The following is a 21,027-nucleotide window of genomic DNA, read 5'->3' on the forward strand; positions in this document are numbered from 1 at the left end:
AGGCCAAGTCCCTGCTGCCTCCTGCACAATGCCAGTGACAATCTCAGGGCATATGCCAACTGACCGTGGTTAGAGGGAGGGAGGAGGTGCCCTGTTTGCATACAGTATCCAAAAGGAACCTCATCTCCAGCCCTGCTGCCTAGAAAACAAGCCCTCAGCCCACCACAGGGCATGCTCAGTTGCTCGTCCCTGTCCTGTCCGTCCCGTCCAGTCCAGTCCTGGGGCGAGGCTCTGCAGGCTGCCTTCACCTCCTCCCTTCCCAGTCCTACTCAGGCTTCCTCCACCTATGCGAGGCCATACAGCTTTCAGGTGAATCTTTCTCCTCTGCCGTCAGCTGTCTAGGAAGGAACTGAGCCTGCTTCTCCTGCTCGGATGAACAGGTAGAAAATCACACAGTGCAAATGAAGCGTAGCCAGGTTCAGCCACCCAAGCACCTGCCATGCCAGGGGCAGGGCAGACAGGAAGAGCTGGCTACCAAGCGGCTCCAGAACTCCCTACTGGGAGTGCCACACACACCTGTTTCTAGATAGGATGGCCCAGAGAAGGCCCTGGGCAGCCACAGTGCTGCTGTTGAAGGCTGAGTAACATGGGACCCACTCTAAGCCACGTGCAGACACAGTGCTTGCCCCTCATAAATTGGAAAGACCCAGATTGCTATTAGATACTGTTATAGAGACCATGTGTCTATAGAATGAGTGCTAAGGGGCATATGTGAGTGTGCAAGTGTGTGAGATAGTATACGTGTGAGTAGTGTGTGTATAAGTGCATGAGTGTGTGGGAGTGTGTGAGCGTGTGTCAGTGTGTAAATGTGAGTGGATATGCATATGAGTGTGTGAGAGTGAATGAGTGAGTGAGGTATGTATGTGTGTGAGTGTGTGTATATGCAGGATCAGGTAGGGATGCAAAGGTGAGGTCCCGACTCTAACACAGAACCAGGCTGTCACATGTAGAATTCATGTGAAGGCAGCTGGCTAGGTCTGCAAGCAGCAGGCAACCACTACAGGCCCTTTCCTGTAGCCACACCCCTACCAGGCTTCTAAAGTTGCTAAAACCCTGGATACCTGACAAACACATTATCCTGTAGGCAGGACAGGACCCTGACAGTGCAGCCCCCTAGCTGGAGGCCTCTGAACAGCACTGGGTACCATCCAGCATTAGCAGCTGGCTCCCTCGGGTGTCAGAGCCTCTTCAGACTTGCCAGTGAGTTGGGAGTCAGTCACTCTGCGGCAGCTGCAGGCACAGCAGATGTGTCTGATCCGAGGGAGGTGGTCAGCCTGCTGACCGCCTGCCCTAGGCATTCTTCATCTGCTTGCTCTAGGGGCGCCCTGGGAGTCTGGGTCCCACACTGTGGCATGCTCTTGGACAGTCGCTGTAAGAACCCAGAGTGCTGACAACATTCACCATCTATGCCCCTGACTGAGCGAAGCCAAGCACAGCCTGACCTGTGGGCAGGGTAGAGGTTAGCATGGGCTGGGAGGCCCAGGAACTGGGGTCTCCCCAGGAAGAACCCTCTCCCCGCCCTGCCCTGTGTGCCACAGAAACTAACTCCAGGTTTCAAGAGCAGATGTGTCTACTGGTGGATATGGAAACGCCTTTCAGAGTTCCAGGGTTAAACCCATCATGACATCCACAGAATCCAGAGCTGGGAGGGAAAAACTCCCAGCCCGAGATAATTGCTCCCATAGGGAACGTCGTTTTGCACTGGCGTGTACAAGGTCTGGATGAGAATTCTCTAGCTTCGGCAAGGAAGCTGGCTGCTAATCATAACCGTCTGCCTGCACCAGAAGTCAAACTGACATCACCTCTCCTCTGGGACAATCCTCCTTGGACCCCCCACGGTTCCACACTGTCTCCTGATACCAAGGAGGGAGGACCAAGCCTCTCTGAGATGGGCGTGGGATCTCTGCACCCTTTTGATCTACCAGGAACTCCTTTGGGAGTGTGTCAGGAAGGGTGGGGGCTCCTGGGGTGGGAGCAGGGCTCACCCAGAGGCCCAGAGGGCTCTGGCAGGAGCAGAGCCCACCAGGCATTTAGGCAGAAAACACAAAGCCTTTTTATTTTTCGCCCATAGCACTGCCCTTTTCTCTTTTAAAATTATGTGACCCTTTAGACTCCCCTCTGTCCCTCCGCCCTCTTCTTGATAGAGACATTGGTATGAGAAATCTTTTTTTTACCTAGGAGAGAGTAAGCATTCTTAGTGTGATAGAAAGTCAGCCTGGGGCGGAGGAGAGGTCTGGGAGGTTCTGGTAGAAGAAAGGTGGGAAAGGAGCTTTGGGAGGGCTAGGGGAAGGATTGGGGGTGGCAGAGGGAAGGGTTGGAAGAGGCCATGTCCTGCACCTGAAGGCTACTGTCACCACTATTGAGTGCTGAGATTAAAGGTGTTCGCCACCACGACCAGCTGAAATGACATAATACAATTACAATTTCAAAAAATAAAAATAAAAATTATTATTTAAAAAAAAACAAACACTGTATGGACCAAACTGAGGGTATCTACTAACCAGAATTCAGAGGCTACCAGAATATAAACTCTGGCCTTCGCCATGATAAAAACTTCCTGATGCAGTTGTCCTGGTGGTAAAGGCCTATCAATCCAGCTACTGAGGAGGCAGAGGCAGGGGGTAGCAAGGCCTGTCTGAGGTAAGGAATAAGATCAAGAACAGCCTAGTGAGGCCCTAGGAGGCAGAGGCCTTGTCTACAGAGTGAGCTCTAGGACAGCCTGTGCTACACAGAGAAACCCTGTCCCAGAAAACAAACAAAAAAGTAAGCAGGAGGAGCAGGGAAGGGGTGTGGCTTAGCAGGAGGGTGCCAACATGGTGTGAGGGCCCCTAGGTAACCACCCTCCCTCAGAGGTTGGCTCACAGGAGCCAAACTACCTTGACAGTGGGATGCCAAATCTTTTAAGTTCAGCCTCCATTTTAGAGAACCTGACCTAAGTTTAAACTTAGGTAAACTAACAGGCTGGTACCTAGGATTAGTTTCCAAGTTGCCTCCTAACAAAACCCAGTCTCTAGGCTAATCCCCAACAAGACCAGCATTTCCAGGTTACACCCTCAACATGACCATCGTCTCTGGGTTATTCCAACAAACCTGCACCCCCAGGTTACAAGCCTGTCCCCTGCCTAATGACCACCAATGCACAGGGGAGCAGAAATTAAGTTTACAATATGACTCCCAGCACCAGCCAATTATGTAAAAGGCCACAGGAACTTTCCAATTAGATGCTTGCACATGTACCATGTACTCCTTGCTTGCTGCTTACTATAGAGCCTTGCCCTAATAAACATTCAGGGCTCCCCCCTCCACCAAAACTGTCCTATGTAACAGTGGTGCACTGGCAGGGTGGGGGTGGGTGCGGTGGCGGCAGCAGGCACGCTAGCTCTAATAGAATAAAAAAATAGAATAAAAACCCTGCTGTGAGCTGCATCAGATCAGTTCCTGTCTGTTTTTGGGGACTGCTAACATTTCCCTGGCACTGCAACAGCTGCCCTAAAGAAAAGGCAGGCAAAGCCAACCACAGCTGGTGAAGATGTCTGAGGAAAGGAGGTAGACAGCTCACACCCCACTCCTTAGCTTTTGCGGGTTCACCTCCCACAGTCTATCTACAACGTAAATATCCATTCCCTTTCTTCTGTACCTGAGCACTTCCAGAAGGCGTCCAGGACCCACCTGACAGCTCTCGGTCAGCTGAGTGAATAGAGCCAGAGCCACAATGTCTGTTGTGGTAAAATAAGAAATGTCTCCCCCAAAAGCTCAAGTGTTGTGGGCTCTGCCCCCAGCAGAGTCTGTGAGAGCAGGCATTTCAAAGATGCACCAGAGACACAGACAGGCATCGTAGGGGCTCACAGGGACAGCCCAGGCCTAAGTGCATGGCTCTGCCGATACAATATTACTTTAAAAAATTTATTTATTATATATAAATACATTGTAGCAGACACACCAGAAAGGGGCATCAGATCTCATTACAGATGGTTATGAGCCACCATGTGGTTGCTGGTATTTGAACTCAGGACCTCTGGAAGAGCAGTCAGTGCTCTTAACTGCTGAGCCATCTCTCCAGCCCCACCATATTACTTTCAATAACACCATATTACTTTAACCTGGAAGGAAGCTACAGAGAGATGGGGGTTGAGGGACTTGTCTAGGATGGCATGATAAACCATTCCATCACAGGTCTCAGATCACATGACCTGCTGGGGAGTGGTCTGAGGGCTAAGGACAGTAATGATGTGCCATGTGACCCTGCCAGTTGGGTAGGACTACCAGCCCAGGATACTGCAGGCAGAATAGCCTTTCAGGCAACAGCCTTGACTCCATAAGCCTGTAACATACGTTAGTCAGCAGGGTGCGTCTCCTCACCTCATCTGCTCCTGTGTTTCATGTGGTGGCTCCTCTGGACAGAGTTGATGGGCCAAAGTCAGAACCCACTGCTCTAAATCTTGCTAAGATGTGAGGTGCCACCCACTAAAAAACTGGAAGCTCTACCAGAGCCCTGCTCGCCCAAGCAAAGACTGAAACAGCCTCCCTAAGCTTTGTCGTCCAGTGTCTGGCAGGGAGACAGATTTACCCTAGACTTTCAAAGTATCCTCCTTCTGAACAGGACCACGAGAGAGTCACGGGAAATAACCATCTCTCTCAAGAATCCTGGGGGCATCTGTCTAGGCAAGAAGCCTAAAAGTTCTCTGGAAAAGAGCAAGAGTGTAACTTGTCAAAGACCTCAGTTTTCTGGGAGAACAGAGACTCAAAATCCATTTATGCCATCATCGATCACAAAAGATTCTCCCGCACGTGAGACACTCCAAATGCTGAGCCAAGACTTAGCAAGCATGAGGCTTGTAAGTAAAGGCAATGAGTGACTTTGCTAAGATAGGTTCAGGTTGTTGCTGAACTTCTGTCCTCTAAGCCACCGTTCAGCTGTGCCCACTGTCAAGCAGTATCACAGTAGGGCTTACATAGGGAACATTCTCTTATAGATCTGAGGAGAGCTGGAGAGGGTCCTGAGACCCTCACCAGAATGTCTAACCATTCCTGCTGGCCACCACATTGACCAGCAGCACATCTAATTCTGCCCTAACTACACATGGCCTCGGAGAGGGTTCAGAAGTATAGAGACTGGGAAGAAATAAAGAAGGGTTCTCCATGCATGCAGCCATGGGGAAGACATTATGCTAGGTACTGACCTTCCGGTGTCACCCACACTCCTGCCTGTAATCCCCAACTATTGCTTTTAAGCCTGATGAAGTGGTAAAGCCAAAGAACTGCTCGTGAAGTTCCTGTGGCAGCTTGCTGATTCCATGGCCTTGCCTTAGGCTGGTTGGTGAGCCTGTGGTTTCTTTAGGATTGAACTACAGCTGCTGGTTTGTGTGCGGTGTCTGCATGCCTAGAAGACTGGTCTACAGCTGCTGAGTTGTATTTGGTGTTTGCTTTGGGACTGAACTGCTGCCAAAGACGATTGAGCTCCCCCCCCCCCCCAATTGCTAAACAGGTCCACTTTCCCCATATCCTAATAACTTTTCTCTTCCACTACCTCTGATGAGTGGTGGGTAAGAGGAGAGGTTGAACACTTATTAAAGTAGGTTGCAAACAATTCATGCCTATATGTGGCGCCCAACATGGGACTCAATCCATTCGCAAACACTTCACAGCTATACAGCAGTCTAGTTCAGCACTGCTGGAATGGCAGCAGCAGTGGCACAACCTAACAGGAACAGCTAGGCCTCAGTTGAATCAGTATGACTCAGTGGGAGGGATTTGGACCAGTAGGGACTCCAGGAGAAGTTCTCTGCCATGCCTCTCTCAACAAAGCGTAGATCAGTGAAGATGCAAGACCAAGAACCATTGCACAGGCAGCTTCACAAGCAAACCCCTCACAATCCATCGAGTCCTCTTTATACTCCCTCCAAACATCACATGAGCTCCTCGAGTCTTACCTCAGCCTGTGAGTCTGACTTTGCAAAACTCCACATCGTTCTGCCAATCGACCCAAGTCAGAGGAAGCAGCAAGCTGCTGCAGGAACCTCACGAGCAGTTCTTTGGCGAGTTTCTCTCAATGGTGGCATTACCACTTCAGCCTAATAAATTCCTTGGTTCCCCAGAGTGAACTCTAACAAACTAGTATCTCGCTTTGAAACAAGGACCTTAGGAGGAGGGGCAGATTTTGCTTCTCCCAAGGAAAGGATTTTAGCAACATAAGTTTAAATCAGTATAAAAATAATGTACACGTGGAAAACAATTCAAGGAAATATACGTTGTATAAAACCCATCACAAAACCACACAACTAGGAGGTAAAAGGAAAAAGGATTGAAAAGCAAGTGCATGCTTGGTTTCCAATTCTTTAATTGTGACAGAGATGTGAATTTAATTTTAATACAGACAGCCAGCAGAGAAATGCACGTCATCTGTTTCTTAATTTACAGGTGACTCCACAGTGAAAGCGGGATGCATATGAAAGAACACAAAGGACACTTCAAGAGCTCAAAGCAGCAGGGAAAAAAAAATCAAAGCTATAAAGTTAAAACAGAAACCAGAAAGCATCCAGGAACTGCAGGGGAGAGAATAGGCATGCTGCCTCCCCCGGAAACGTGCCAGGTAAGAAATTTTCTGCTTTTTTGTTCTGTTTTGTTTTGTTTACTTACAGTACTAAGGTTCCAAACCCAGAGCCTTGCACATGCTTGGCCAGTATTCTACCACAGACCTACACCCCAGCCCACCACAGTAATGTGAATGCCCCTGCTAACACCAGTGAGGGCCTTCTATTTGGAATAAACTCCAATTTAGAAGCAATAGAAGACATCAAAATAAAGGAAGAGGGACCACAGAGGCATGGCATTTCTGTGTCCATAAGCCTAGAGCTGGGAGGAAAAGCCAGGTGGACCTGGGGCTTGCTGGCCAGCTAGCATTTACAGTGAGTTTCAGGACAGTGAGAAGACAATCTCAAAAATAAAATAAAATAAATAAAATAAAATGAAATGAAATAAAATAGGTGTGGCTCAGTGGTGCAACAGTTGTTGTCCTGTGTGTACAGGTTTTTGGGATATATCCCCAGCACCACAAAATAAATAACAAATAATAAGCCAGGAAACATTGGGCCAAAGAGACTGCTTAGCAGTTAAAAACACTTGTTGCCCTCGTAGAGGACCTGGGTTCAGTTTCCAGCACCAAAAAAGGCAGCTCACAACTAGCTAATACTCCAGTTCCAGAAGATCCAATGCCCTCTTCTGGTCTCCATGGGCACTGTATGCGTGTGGTGCACTTCCAAGTAGGCCAAACTTGCACACACACATCGATCAATCAATCAATCAATCAATCAATAAGTCTGAAAAAATAATCCCAGATATGGTGACACCTGTCTTTTATCCCAGCACTCAAGAGACAGAGGTAGGGGAACCAAGTAGGGCTACATAGCAAGATTTTTTTTCTCAAAAACACACACACACACACAAAAAGAAAGCAAAAACCAACAAAACAAACAAAAACAAAAACAGGAGAACAAAGACAGCAGGAAACCTAACACAAGGAAAGCATATAACACCACTAACAAAATCAGATATAAATAAAATTCAGTTCTAGTCCAGCCTGGTCTATAGAGTGAGTTCCAGGACAGCCAGGGCTACACAGAGAAACCCTGTCTCAAAAAAACGAAAATAAAATAAAATAAAATTCAGGACTCTGATCAAATAGTTAAAAGGGATTTCTTGTAATGTGAAAAGGTCAACTATGATAAACACAGACATAAGAGCCAGCAACCCGCATCCCTCAAACCCCGCCCCTCATGAGGGGGAGTTCATAAAGTGCATCTCTCAGTCTGAGAGCAAACCCAAGGAGAGAGAAGAAGAGGAAGGAGAGGAGATAGATGACCAGAACCCAATGGGTGTGCACTGAAATAGTCACTCTAAATTAAAAATTAAGCAAGTTTAATACTCTATAAAACGCTGACAAAAATACTATAAAATAAGCCACAAAGAAAAATCTCAAAGTGTGTGTTTTTTTTTTTTTTTTTTTTTTTTTTTACAAAAGGCTTTATCTTCTTATTACAAATGGTGATACACCCAGTGACTAATAACAAAAAGTTAACCAGGAAAAATCCAAACATATCAATCTGGAACGAATTAGTTCATTTCTCGGTCAAAAAACAAATCAATCAAAACTTACTAAAATATGACCAAAGGTGCTTAGTAACAAATTAGCCCAAATCAATATATTATCTGAGAAGAGAGTTAAGATTCATCCAAACAGGTTTTAAACATGGATGTTCAAAAAAAGCATCTGGAAGAGAAGAGAAAGGGCTTAAGGATGGAATTGGAAATCCATGAGTCAAACAAACATCGGACCCAGAAAAGAAATTTAGGACAGATTGACTGTATGAAGAAATCAATAAAACAGACCCAACTGTTACAAACTAATCGATAGAGGAAGAACACAGATTCATAGTAGGAAGGTGAAAGGAAATATACCTGTGGATATGAAGGAGAGACTTTAAAAACGGAGGAGCATAAAACAGGTAATTTAAAGTCCTTGGTAAAAGTAAAACCTTTGCACAAAGCTATCCTACACTGATGCTCCGGGTGAGAGTGTAGAGTGACTCAGCTCTGCAGAAACCCCACCTGCAAAATGGGGTTCAACGGCGGCACAGGATGTCAGCCTTTCGTGCTTTCTATATCGGTCCCCCCAAAAGAAAATTGGGGATGAAGGTGGGCTTGCTAACTATACTATGACCCTAAATATGGCTAATGGTTGAGTGGAACGGCATTTGGAGCTAGATCTTCTGTTCTGATACTATATACAATTTGAATGGAAAACCTAATAAGCTAACCCCATAATGGCAGATAGTAAGACACTATACCAATATCTATACTCACTGGACCCGCTCAACCAGGCTAGGAAGGGTTGTTAGCAAACATCTCAGATGAGGAATGGGAGGTACAATGTTATCAGCCTGCCCAGTGTCACACAGATGGTAAAGTGGCAGAGCTGGGACCCAAATGTCCAGGATACCCATCTCTAGGAACTCTAACCACAAAACTACAAGAAAACCCTCTGGCTCCCCACTGACAGACACATATGCGCGCGTGCGCACGTGTACACACACACACATACACACACACACACACACACACACTTTCAGCTTGTTTAACACAGCAAGGCACCCAGCAGAACAGAGTGTGTGCCGGCATGCTATTCTGGCTCTGTGGCAGAAGTTTGCTGTAATCACCTGAGGCATGGCTACTACTAAACCTTGGTTGATTTCTTAAAAAAAAAAAAAAGGCATTACTTATATGTAAGCATAGGTATACCACTGGTGTGCAGGTGCCCACAGACACAAGAAGACAGTATTGAATCCCCTGGACCTGGAATTATGGCTGTGAGCCACCGTGTGGGAGCTAGGTCCTCTACAATAGTAGCAGGTATTCTTATGGGCTGATTCATCTCTCCAGCCCGATCCTGGTTTCTGACATGATTCTCCAGTAACAGCAACTAGCATGCCTTAGAGAAATGTCTCCCTCAAGGGCTTGAACGAAGAATATACAAGATGAGCCCGGAGCATCTTGCAATCTGAGAGAAACCCAAGGCAGTGCTCGGAAGGCAAAAGGACAGGTGTTTATCAAAGAGACACAAGAGCCAAATGAAGGAGCCTTCAGCTCTCGGAGTCAGAACGACTGGAGCATTGAGATGGATGGCCTCAGTCCAGATTGCAATCCAAAATCTAAAGTAAGCATCCAAGAGTCTAAATAGAAATGAGTATAAAACACTGACTAAATAACCAGGGGAGAAGAGAGCACTGTGCACCTAGGCGTCGGGCCCCCCTCCAGGAGGTGGGGCTGACCCCCCCACGCCCATGCGCAGCCTGTGCACAGTGCCCTGTCACAGAGTGAGCTAGTGGAACAGGAAGGGTGGGAGTCACCTCACAGGAAAAACCAAACAAGCCAAACCAAACCTAGGCAGGTGACCAGGTCCACACTGACAAGCATGCATCGAGTGACAGCTTCGGCCTTGCCATTTTCTGATGACAACGGCACTGTACTTCCTCCAAATACCACATAACCCCAGCATATGCCTGAGGAGCTGCAACGGGGAGGTGTCCTTCCCAACACCTAAGTCTGGCTCTTTACCACTGTCAAGGTCATCACAAACCAGGGCGGGCCGAGGGACTGCCAAGGCTCTGGGGAGCTCCAGGACACAGAGCAACTAGGTTCCATAGGCTCTCCTCAGTCAGGAGAAGACACTGGGTGGATGCTGGGAAACCAGCGGGATTAGCTAACAGTAACCATCCTGAGGGGCCAAGCCTTCCACAGCAATTCCAGCAGAGGTGAAGGAGACGCAGTGTGTCCACAACTCTCATCTAAAACCTTATTTAAAAGTACTTCCTGCTCTTGCAGAAGACCTAAGTTAGGTTCCCAGTCCCCGATTCAGGGGCTTCACAACCTTCCCTAACTGCAGCTCTAGGGGACTGACGGTCTCCTCTGGATCTCCAGGGACACCACACAGACATGCATGCACTCATACATAGACACTCATAAACAGATAAGATAAAAATGTTACAGACATTTTTAAAATATGAAAACTTTCCGAATATCTCTCTCTCTCTCTCTCTCTCTCTCTCTCTCTCTCTCTCTCTCTCCCTCTCACCCAAGATGCTTAAAAGGCAGCTGATAACATTCCACATCCTTTCCTGATACAATCTCCAAGCAAACCAGGAAGACAGCTTCCTTAAACTTATGATAAAAATTATCTGAAATAAACAGAACCCCTTAGTGTTGAAACAGCACAGATCCACAAAAGCACCCACTGGGCCCATCCTGGGGTTCTGACAGCACTGGCGCTGGAAAGAATGCCTGCTTCAGATGATGTTGTCTCTATACCCTGGACCAGTTCATCACTTGACTGTGTATTTACAGAGAGCACTTGCTTGCACACACTCATGAGGGCACTCGGAGTGAAGGTGGGGTGGGGGTGTTGCTGACCTCTGACATGGTGGGCTACCAAGGAAGTGCTGGGAAGAAACCAACATCAGGCCACCAAGGCCATAAAGGGTTTCCCGAACCCAGATGTGGGCTCCCGGTAGACTATCATCCCTTTTGAATGAGCTGTTCTACACAAAGCTCTCATTCTTCAACTCGGGCTGAATGCAGCTGCGTCTGATATGGAACATCCGGGCACCACCTATGGGCAATACAAGCAGGCTCACAGAGCAGGTCCACCAATCATGTCTCTGCACTCCAGGTTTGTCCCCAATATCTCCTTCTCTTCAAAACCCAAGTATCCTTTACAAGGGGGCAGACAGTAAACTAGGGAGAGCCCCACTGATATCTAGATACGCCCAGGCTGAAGCCGGATCAGGTCAGAATGTACCTTAGCTGGAAACTGGGCATCTCCAGAATCTTCCGAGAAGGAAACAGACCTCTGAGTGACATCCACAAGCACCACCGCCAGGCTTGCTGAATGACTCAGGAAGAGTTCCAACACTGGCTATGGACATACAAGGCTGGGTCTGACCTCATGCCCAGTAAACAAGGCATCTGGGCAAGTCACAGAGCAAGAGGGCAGTGTGGGCACAGAGGTCACTCTTCAGAGATGACAGTGCCTAGAGGGATGGTGAACAAGGAAGTGAGGATCTCTTCTAAAACCAGCACTTGGGAGGCAAGCATAGGAGGCGCTTGAATTGAAACTGGCTACGTAGTGAGACTTTGACAAAATGGAGGGCGGGTGCGTGGCTCAGAGGTAGTGTTTCGCCTATGTGCTCAGGCCTGTGCTTCATCTCCATGAGAAAAGAATAGGAGGAGGGTGAGGAAGTAAGGATGAGGAGGAGGGAGAGGAGGAGGAAGAGGAGAAGGGGGAAAAGTGATGAAAAAGAAAGGTGAGGAAGAAAAGGAGGAGGAAGAGGAGAGAAGGGGGAGGAGGAGGAGGAACAGGAGGAGGGGAAGGGAAGAACCTGAGAATCAGGAGTCCAGAGATCTGGAGTCAGCTCCAGCAGACTGCCAGAGCAGCCAGGGCTTGCCCACCCAGAGTGAGGGGTGCAGTCAGGGCCCACAGAGCCACAGAGCCCATGTGCTGCAGGCTGCCTGCTGCCCTGACGCTCTGAACTCCAGGAGAAGCAAGTTGGAGCCTTGCCTCCCTCCCTCCCGCCTGCCCTCCCTCCCTCTCCAGCCTTCCTCTGTCCTTACTGTAGCTCAAGTTTCTAACCCCTTAAAGACAAAAAGAACCTGGCCTGCTTAAAGGAAAAATGACTAGGGTTCTGCAACTTGAGACCTTGGTGCACGGGAAGTTTCACCGCCCCAGCACCTGGAGACATGGATGGAATAGCCAAGTTGGGGTTACTCGAGGTTTATGTGTATCTATGAGGTGTGGAGTGAGTGTGCTAGTGTGTGTGGAGTGTGATGTGTGTACAGTATGTAACATGTTGGGCACACAGACGTGTTTGTGACATGGATGGAATAGCCAAGTTGGGGTTACTAGAAGTTTATGTGTATCTATGAGGTGTGGCATGAGTGTGCTAGTGTGTGTGGAGTGTGATGTGTGTACAGTATGCAACATGTTGGGCACACAGAAGATGTGTTTGTGCCATGTATTCAGGAGCATGGAGGTGTAGGGATGTGTGTGGGAGGAGGCATCAGTGCATAGTGTGTCTAGGTGTGACATGTATGTGATAATGAGATGAAGGCCCTTAGGCTGGCCCTACCCCACCCCCCCAAATCTGGACGTAACAGGTACCCTGAAGACAGAGGACACATGACTCATTCCACTTGTCCAAAGCACAGGAAAAAACAGTAAGACCTTCAATTTTAAAAATGCGCAGCTGGGCAAGTTCTTCATTAACACTGGCCTAACAGAAAACAGGAGGCTACCCCTGTGAGCTATTGCCTGCGACAGGAACCTAGAAAATCCCAGTCCTAGTGGAGGGGTTCCAGACAGGGTTGAAGACTGTGGAGAGGGATTTCTTCACTGGAGAGAACAGGGTCAGGGGCAAGGCCCTGGGACATGGTCATACCCACAGAACCTGTCTTTTAAGTTCCTCACAGTCCCCACCCCCACAAGCTGTCATGACAGGGCCCCCAATCATCCCTTCACAGATGGGGGTGGGGAAAGACAGCAATCCCAATTAAGGTCCCAGGCTGTCAACGGCATCAAGTTATTAATCTCCTTGTAGTAAATGTGAACCGGGACCTGCTTACACGGCCAATTGAGCATGCTCTAAATTAGTGTTTGCAGGTAATTGATTCAGCTGCCAGCCCCATGCCAGCCAGCTACAAGCCAGTTACGCCACTAACATTAAATAATATGAGGTGGTAAATCGGACCGCCTGATTGGGCCTGGAGTCAGATGCTGCGCGAGCCCGATTTGTCCAAACATTAACGTCTTATTGGTTTAACACAATTTACTACACCTCGATTTTGGAAAATGATTTTCATTTCCTTGCTGGCAGGCGTAGCGCAGAGGAGAAGGCAGTGTCTTCATAAACGACATCAGCTAGCCTACGCTTTTTTAACATGCCCTCAAGATGGTATAATAAATCTCTGATAATTAAAAAGGGGTGTGTGTGTGCAGAGATTAGAATGAGTCTCTAGCTGGCATCCCTGAGTGGGCAAAGCTGTTTGTCTGGTGCTGCCCAATTTCTACCCAGCTTCCTGTTCTGCTGATAGACTTTCTGCCCCACCTCTGCTCTGCTCTGCTCCGTGGCCTGCAGGCTTGAAGGATGCCACCATCAGGGCAGGGCACCCTCAGCACACATGAAAGGGAAGCTTGCTTCCTCTTGCCCCCACGAGTCCACCGCCCACACCACACTTGGGCTGCCCTGATCTATCTGCCCAGGAGTCCAGTCTGTGCCCAGGAGCCACATTCCCTGGGTAGCCAACGGCATCTGCGTTAGAAGGCTCTGATTTCAACCTGAGAATAATGCTCAAGTCTCCAGTGACATGCAGGATGTTAGAAAAATAGCTCTAATCCCTTTTTTCTCTCTTCCATCTGTCCATCCATCCATCTGTCCGTCCATCCATCCATCCACCCACCCACCTACCTACCCATAACAACCCAGATGTTTCCCGATACCAGCTATTGAACAGGAAGATGAGATACAATTCCTGAGACATCTCCAGGTTCTCATGGACTGAGACTGCCATGGGGCCAGAAAGTGGCCCAGGCAATGACAGGCTGGCCTGCCTGTGGAAAGAGAGCTTGGGACTAAGAGTCAACCCAGTTCATGGCCACAGATGAGAGGCAGGGGAGTTGCCTGCTTGAAACCTAGGCAGAGACATCTTCAGATGTGATAACGTCCACGGACAACTGTCTTTCTGCTACGTCCAGGAGCAGACTTTGCATCTCATTCCTGTCACTCCTCTCCCACTCTTCCCTGCATGCCCGTTCTCACCAGCCCCTGCACGCTAAGTTCTCAGGGACCAATGACCAGGTGCTCCCACTGGCTGAGGCCCACAGACAGACGTATTTCCCTCTACAGTAACGGTTCTCACCCTTCTTAAGGCTGCAACCTTTTAATACAGTTCCTCACGTTATAGTGACCTCCAAACCATAAAATTATTTCGTTACTACTTCATAACTAATTGTGCTACTGTTATGAACTGTAATGTAAATATCTGATATGCAACCCCAAAGGGGTTGAGACCCCACAGGTTGAGAACACTGCTCTAGAATCTAGCCGTCTACATCTATTATGGGCCACAGGTGGATGTGGTATGCACGGTACACATGAGAAAACCAGCTGGTCGTCATGCTAAATCTTTGCACTTGGCGCCCTCTGTATACCTAGCCAGAGCTGCCAGCATGCTGGCAGAGCTTCAGATCATCCTGGCCATAACTCAGAGATCTAGTCACCAAGCTCTTCCCAGGATACCAGGTCACCCAGTGTAATGCACAGCCTCTGTTTGAATCTTGGTTTAAGGAAACCAAGGAATCCAAAAAAGAAAAGACAGTTTTACATCAATGTAGACCAAAGCAAAGGATAAAATGAAGAAATTATAGTCAGGACACTGGAGGGAGGGCTCGGGGGTCAAAAGCACTTAGTGATCTTCCAGAGGACCCAGATTTGGTTCCAGGACCCTTGTCAGGTGGAGTCCTGTTTCAGGGAATCCACTGTTCTCCTAAGGCACCTGTATGCACTTGGTACGCATAAACTAACACACACACACACACACATCACATCACATAAGAGAGGGCTGACAAGATAGCTTAGCTCCAAGCCTGACAACCTGAGTTTGGTCCTTGGACTCAAGAGTCAGAAGAGATAATCTTCTGACCTCCACGGGCATGCTCAGACATGCGTGCCACACCCACCCACTCACATACTAAACCAACTAACTAGTTAAATACGAGGAGTCAGTCAGTCTTCGGCAGAAGAAGGGACAGACTCTAAGGACCCTGTGGATACCAAGCAGCCTTCCCAGACACCCACTTGCACCCACACCTCCTCACCTAACATTTCAAACCAACTGGAGGTTACTTATAAGACCCAACACATGGGGCTGGAGAGATGGCTCAGTGGTTAAGAGCACCGACTGCTCTTCCAAACGTCCTGAGTTCAAATCCCAGCAACCACATGGTGGCTCACAACCATCCATTAATGAGATCTGACTCCCTCTTCTGGAGTGTCTGAAGACAGCTACAGTGTACTTACATATAATGAATAAATAAATCTTTAAAAAAAAAAGACTCAACACAATGTCCATAGTGGTTACATTGTGTAGCCTGCAGAAAAATGACAAGGAAAGGCCTGTGCTTGTTCAGGTACCGACTCAAATGAAATAAAAGTTTGTGCCACTATTGGCACGTGGCTGAGTCCGTGATGTCAGATGCTCAGGTATAAAAAGTTGCTTGTATTGTTTATTTGTATGGCTAGACGGGATAATGGCAGGGTAGTTATAGAAAGAGAAATGTCTCACTGACAGACATCTCCTGAAATATTTACATGGGAAATGACAAGATGTCTGGGCTGTTCACATATGCCAGCAAACCAAAACATAAACAAAACTAAACAACAATGGCTGAGCACCTCGGGGTTCATTATGCTTTAGGATTTCTTTACATTTCTGAAAAACAAACCCCTCCATTATACCCAGGCATTCCTTGCTACAGACCCAAAACCCACGTAGCTTTGCCTATGGGCGGCAGCAGCAGGGTCAGGGTCAGGGCTGAAGACAGAGCGTCTCAGGGTCCCTTCCAGAGCCAACCTCCGTACAGCACAGGGCACAGCTGACTGACAGGCAGAGGTTGTGGGGGCCCCATGCTGAGATATGCTATTCTTGCTCTGATTTCTTGGCTATTTTTATTTGAGGCATCTGTTATGGGTCACTATGAGTCAACTCAGTTGGGAACAGGTTTCTGGGCCAGTGCCAGTCTGAGGGGCTCATTGTTCCACCTTCCACCCTGGGCTGGCCGAGAGCTCGCTTCTCATCTCAGGTCCCCGGGTGGGAGGGAGAATGCTGTGCAAACTGCAAATCAAAGAGGCTGTGCACGCCCTTCCCCAGTGTCCTTGGCGAGACGGAGGCTCCCTCAGCTTTGATAGACAGTTGTTACAGGCCCCCTCCTGGGACATCATAGCAGCGGAGGGAAGCCATTTTAACAATTCCGTGTCCTTCAGAATAAGAAGAGGACTCCAGGCACTCAGCTCACCTTTCAGGGTTTAACTCTGAAAAAGGCCTCCGTTTCCAAGCCCACAGTGAACACACATGTCACACTGGCCACTGCTGACCCCACCTGTGCGTCTCAGTTCTGCCCATTACACTGATGCGGCCGGCAAGGCCATGAGGATTGGGACAACATAACAGTCCTTTCTCTGCTGCTATAATTAAATACCCAAGGCAGACTATTTTATAAAGACAAAAGGTTTGTATAGCTTATAATTTTGGAAGCTAAAAGTTCAAAATGAGGCTCACTGGGTGTGGCCAGGTTGGCGCTTTTTACAACAATTCTTTCTCAATCAAGAACTACCTTTGAGTACAGGACTCCCAGTGGCACAAGGGCCTCTCAATAGGCCCCACCTCAAAGGCCCAGCTCTAGTTATATCGCCACACTGTGGGCCCAGCTTCCCGGGGTCCTTCCAAGGACAGGAGCCCTTCCTTGGAAGACACAGCAGAAAAGAATCAGCTCCCCCTCGCACAGGGCAGGCCGGATGGCCACCAGAGGGGATTGGGGCTGTCGGCAGGGGAAAGGGGGTAACAGCTGTCAAGCACTGTACAGTCACTGATTGGAGCCCCAGGACGGGGTGGGGGTCTGATCTGGGTCCTAGAGCAGGACTAGGCTGCCCCAGGCAGCACCTGGGCAAGCCGCCCTGAGAGGCAAGCCTAATTGGAACTGGAGGCCGGGTAGGGCTCCCCAGGGAGCTTTATGAGCCACTTAACCATCCCCCGACCCAGTCGCCTGAGCACAGCAGACATAATGGTGGTGTTTACACATAAAAACGGCAAGCTGTTTTACTAGTGGCTTTCGGAGGCACAATAGCAGCCATTGGGTAAAGTTTCCCCCACAAATCGTAGGAACAAAGTCCAGGAGTGGAATGATGGGACACTAAACCAGCCTGGAAAGTTATCAAGGCCCATAACCATCAGACACTGCCAGGAGCCAGGGAGGTGGCCGCCACCAGAGGGGCCGTAATCTCTGCCTAGGATCCCAGGGCCGCACGTAATCCCCACCTGACCGCCTGCGCTGCTCCAGCCCCTCATCAGTTACTTGCTTGGGGAGCATAAACTGCTGGGGTTTTTTTTACATTTTAATCTTTACTCAGAGACACACAGCTTACCTTTCCATCTCGTACTCCTTCATCCCCACTTTCACAGCCTTCATTACCTAGAGGACGGGCATTAAGCAAAGACATTTGTATTAAGCAGATAAGTAACACAGCCTTATAAATAATGTATAACACCTTTTCCAAAGCTCCTCTTTAAAAGAAAAAGAAGGAGGGGGTGATCTGTGCACAGTGGTGCAGAGAAGTGACAAATTGGACTTTGTAACAGCCCCGAGACCCACAGAGTTTGTGTGGACCATTGTGGAGCACCTGTCTTTGGAAGCTGATAAATACCATGCTATAGCTTGCAGGTGGCCAGAAACCTAAAGACAAAAGATTTGACCAAGATGTTTGGCGAATCCTGAATATTAAGACAGGTCTTGTTTATTTACTTACTTTTACCTAATTTTCATAAACAGAGAAATTAGCCAGAACAAGAGAAAACGTGGCTTTTTGACACTGGGAGTCATCTGTAGCACTAAGCTGTGATGGCCCCTGAGCAGGCAGGCTATCCCAGGCACCTTGAGTAGCCTTTAAAACACTGGCCTCCTTATTCGCGTGTGGAGCTGTCTGTGGGAAACGGGTGATGAGCAGACTTGGCAGAGCACACCTGCGATACTGGAACTTCGGAGGTGTGAGGAGGTGCGCTGAGATAGCTTGGGCTACTGAGTGAGCTCAAGGCAATCCTGGGATAGATGCAAGGTGTTGTCTTTAAAAACAGAAAAGAAAGAGGAGAAAAGATGACTCAGTGATTAAAAAATGCCTGCTGCTCAGTCATGAGGGCTGGAATTTGGGCCCCAGCACTCACTGGGCTCACTGCCATCTGTAACTGCAGCTCCAAAGGATCCAATGCCCCCTTCTGGCCTCCAAGGGCACTGCATTCAGTTATACATACACTTACACACACAAGTAAAAAAAACAATAATTTAAATTAAAAGAAAAGGAAAAAAAAGATGGTGGTTTGGTTTGAAACAGAATGGCCCCGTAGGATCATAGATTTGAATGTTTGGTCCCCAAGGAGCAGCAATTTGAAAGGATTATGAGGTGTGGCCTTGTTGGAGGAAGTGTGCCACTCAGGGTAGTAAGCTCAGAAGCCCGTGCCAAGCCCAGAGTCTCTTTCTTCCTGCTGCCTACAGGTCTGGATGCAGAACTGTCAACTTTCCCGGCACCACGTCTGCCTGCGTGCCGCCATGCTCCCCGCCATGACAGTAGACTAACCCTCTGACCTGTAAGCCAGCCCCAGTTAAATGCCGTGGGCATGAAGTCTCTTCACAGCCATAGAGCACTAAGACAGGCAGCAGGAGGAGATGGAATTACAGTCACAGATGGAAGACGCTTTAACGCTTGCTGGGAAGTCCAGGATGTCAGGAAAACCCTGCTCTCTTGGAAGCGGGGCCATTTGGTTAGACAGTCCATGAGGACTGGGATCATGGCCCTCACGAAGGTGGGTATCTTAAGAGGAAAAGAGGGAGCAGAGAGTCTCCATCCATGCCCTGCATCCATGTTATTTTTCTTCCTGACAGTTCTCACTCCTGCCCAAAGCCATGTCCCCACAGACTAGTGTGTCTGAACACTTGGGCTCCAGTGGGTGGTGTTGCTTCGGGGAGGCAGTGGAACCTTTAGGAGGTGAAGCTGGAGGAAGCGCCGGGTCCTGGGGAGCTGGCACTGAGGGCTGTAACCCAGCCATCCACACTTCTACCCCAGTCTCTGCTTCTTGGTGGGCTGCGGTCTGAGTAATCTCCCCATGCTCCTGCCTCCAATGAGCCACCCATCACTCCACCATGACAGATTGTAAGCCAGAACAAATCCCTCCTCCCTGAGGTCACTTCCTGTCAGGCGTTTGATCACAGCAATTAGCAAAGCCATCAATGTACTACTGCCCAACTCACCTCACGGTGGGCCTCACTGGAGATCCTGTTTGTGTATCGCAAAACCTCTAGCTCCATGTCTGTCTTGAACACTCGGCTGCAGAGAGGAGAGAAAGACAGGGCCAACTCAGCGATCTGACAGGGCCGAGAAGACATCCCCAGGGAGACTGACCACCACCTCTGGGAACTAGGCTGGAGAAGCCCAACACCCACGGCAATGTGTAATCCGGAGCTATCCAGAAGAAAGCCCGTGGTCAGGGGAACGGATCAGCCGTCCCTTTGTCCTAGCACCAGCTGCAGGCAGACAGCCTACAACAGTGATGGCTGGCAGCTGCTAGGGGCCCCCAGCCTTGGTGGCCCTGCCTGCTTGAGCCCCAGTTTCCTGATTCACAGAAGCAGAATAGAATTACATGGCAAATGGGGTTACACTAAGGAGTACTGCTGGCATCCCAGGGACCTGCCCTATTGGCTGAAGGTGCCTAGAGTGGTTTGAATGAAAATGGCCCCCATAGGTCCATAATGGCACTTGTAGGCGGTGTGGCCTTGTTGGAGTAGGTGTGGTCTTGTTAGAGGAAGTGCATCACTCGGAGGTAGAAGCTCAAGCCTAGGCCTAGTGGCTCACTGTCTCTACCTGCTGCCTCCTGACTAAGAGTCTGCTCCACACTGCCCTGCTCCCCACTATGGCAATAATGAGCTTAACCTTTGACACTGTAAGCCAGCCCCAGTTAAATGTAGTCGTTTATAAGAGCTGCCATGGTCATGGTGTCTCTGCACAGCACTAGAAACCCTTGTATCCTCCGCAGTTCTAGCCCTTGTGTACCATGTGACTCAGGCCTTTGACAAAGACAGGGTTGGGTGGTGAGAGACAAAACGGATGGTGGGTCTCTCTACCCTGTGTGCAGAACAAACATGGAAAACCTCTGGTCTGCAGAGAGCAGGCGACTGGGGAAGGCATGAGACTAGAGATGGTGGTAAAGTGTCAGCAGGGGACCTTGAGGAGTCCGTGGGCATGAAAGGCACCAGGACATCGGGCACAGACAGACACCACACCCCAGGTGCGGTTCAGACGCTCGGCTCTTTGTCTTGGTTTCCTCATCTGCAAAGTGGAATGTTTGCCCCAAGGGATAAGACAAGGTGTCATGACTGAGCTGGCCTTGACTCTCTACCATGTGTGTGCCCAGCAAAGTCCTGGAACTTTGAAGGGAGCAGCGCCAGGCACCTGGAGAGCTGTCTCTGGCCTGTGAGGAGAGAGGAAAGCTTGCAGCTGCTGGCCGGCCTACACTGCTTCCTTGAAGCCTTAGCTGAACTGCCTTAATCCGCATTGAACTCCCATCCCTCAGCACCACAGGTGATTGCTTCTGGGCCACCGCCCCCCATCCCATTATACCCAAATCCACAAACTGCACACAGCCCGCACACACCCTCCTGTG

At 49.0% G+C, this 21,027-nt stretch overlaps 1 protein-coding gene across 1 annotated transcript in view; it reads right to left on the reverse strand.

Moving 5' to 3' along the window:
* Pepd (peptidase D) overlaps nucleotides 1–21,027 on the reverse strand; it is a 137,352-nt gene that overhangs the window by 56,955 nt on the left and 59,370 nt on the right. The window contains exons 8-9 of the mRNA XM_052165583.1: nucleotides 19,619–19,694; nucleotides 17,745–17,791 (exon numbers count right to left, since the gene is read on the reverse strand). Coding sequence (XP_052021543.1) covers nucleotides 17,745–17,791; nucleotides 19,619–19,694 — 123 coding nt within the window. The remainder of the gene's footprint in view (nucleotides 1–17,744; nucleotides 17,792–19,618; nucleotides 19,695–21,027) is intronic.

Source organism: Apodemus sylvaticus, chromosome 1 (assembly GCF_947179515.1).
Source record: "Apodemus sylvaticus chromosome 1, mApoSyl1.1, whole genome shotgun sequence".
Lineage (NCBI taxonomy): Eukaryota > Metazoa > Chordata > Mammalia > Rodentia > Muridae > Apodemus > Apodemus sylvaticus.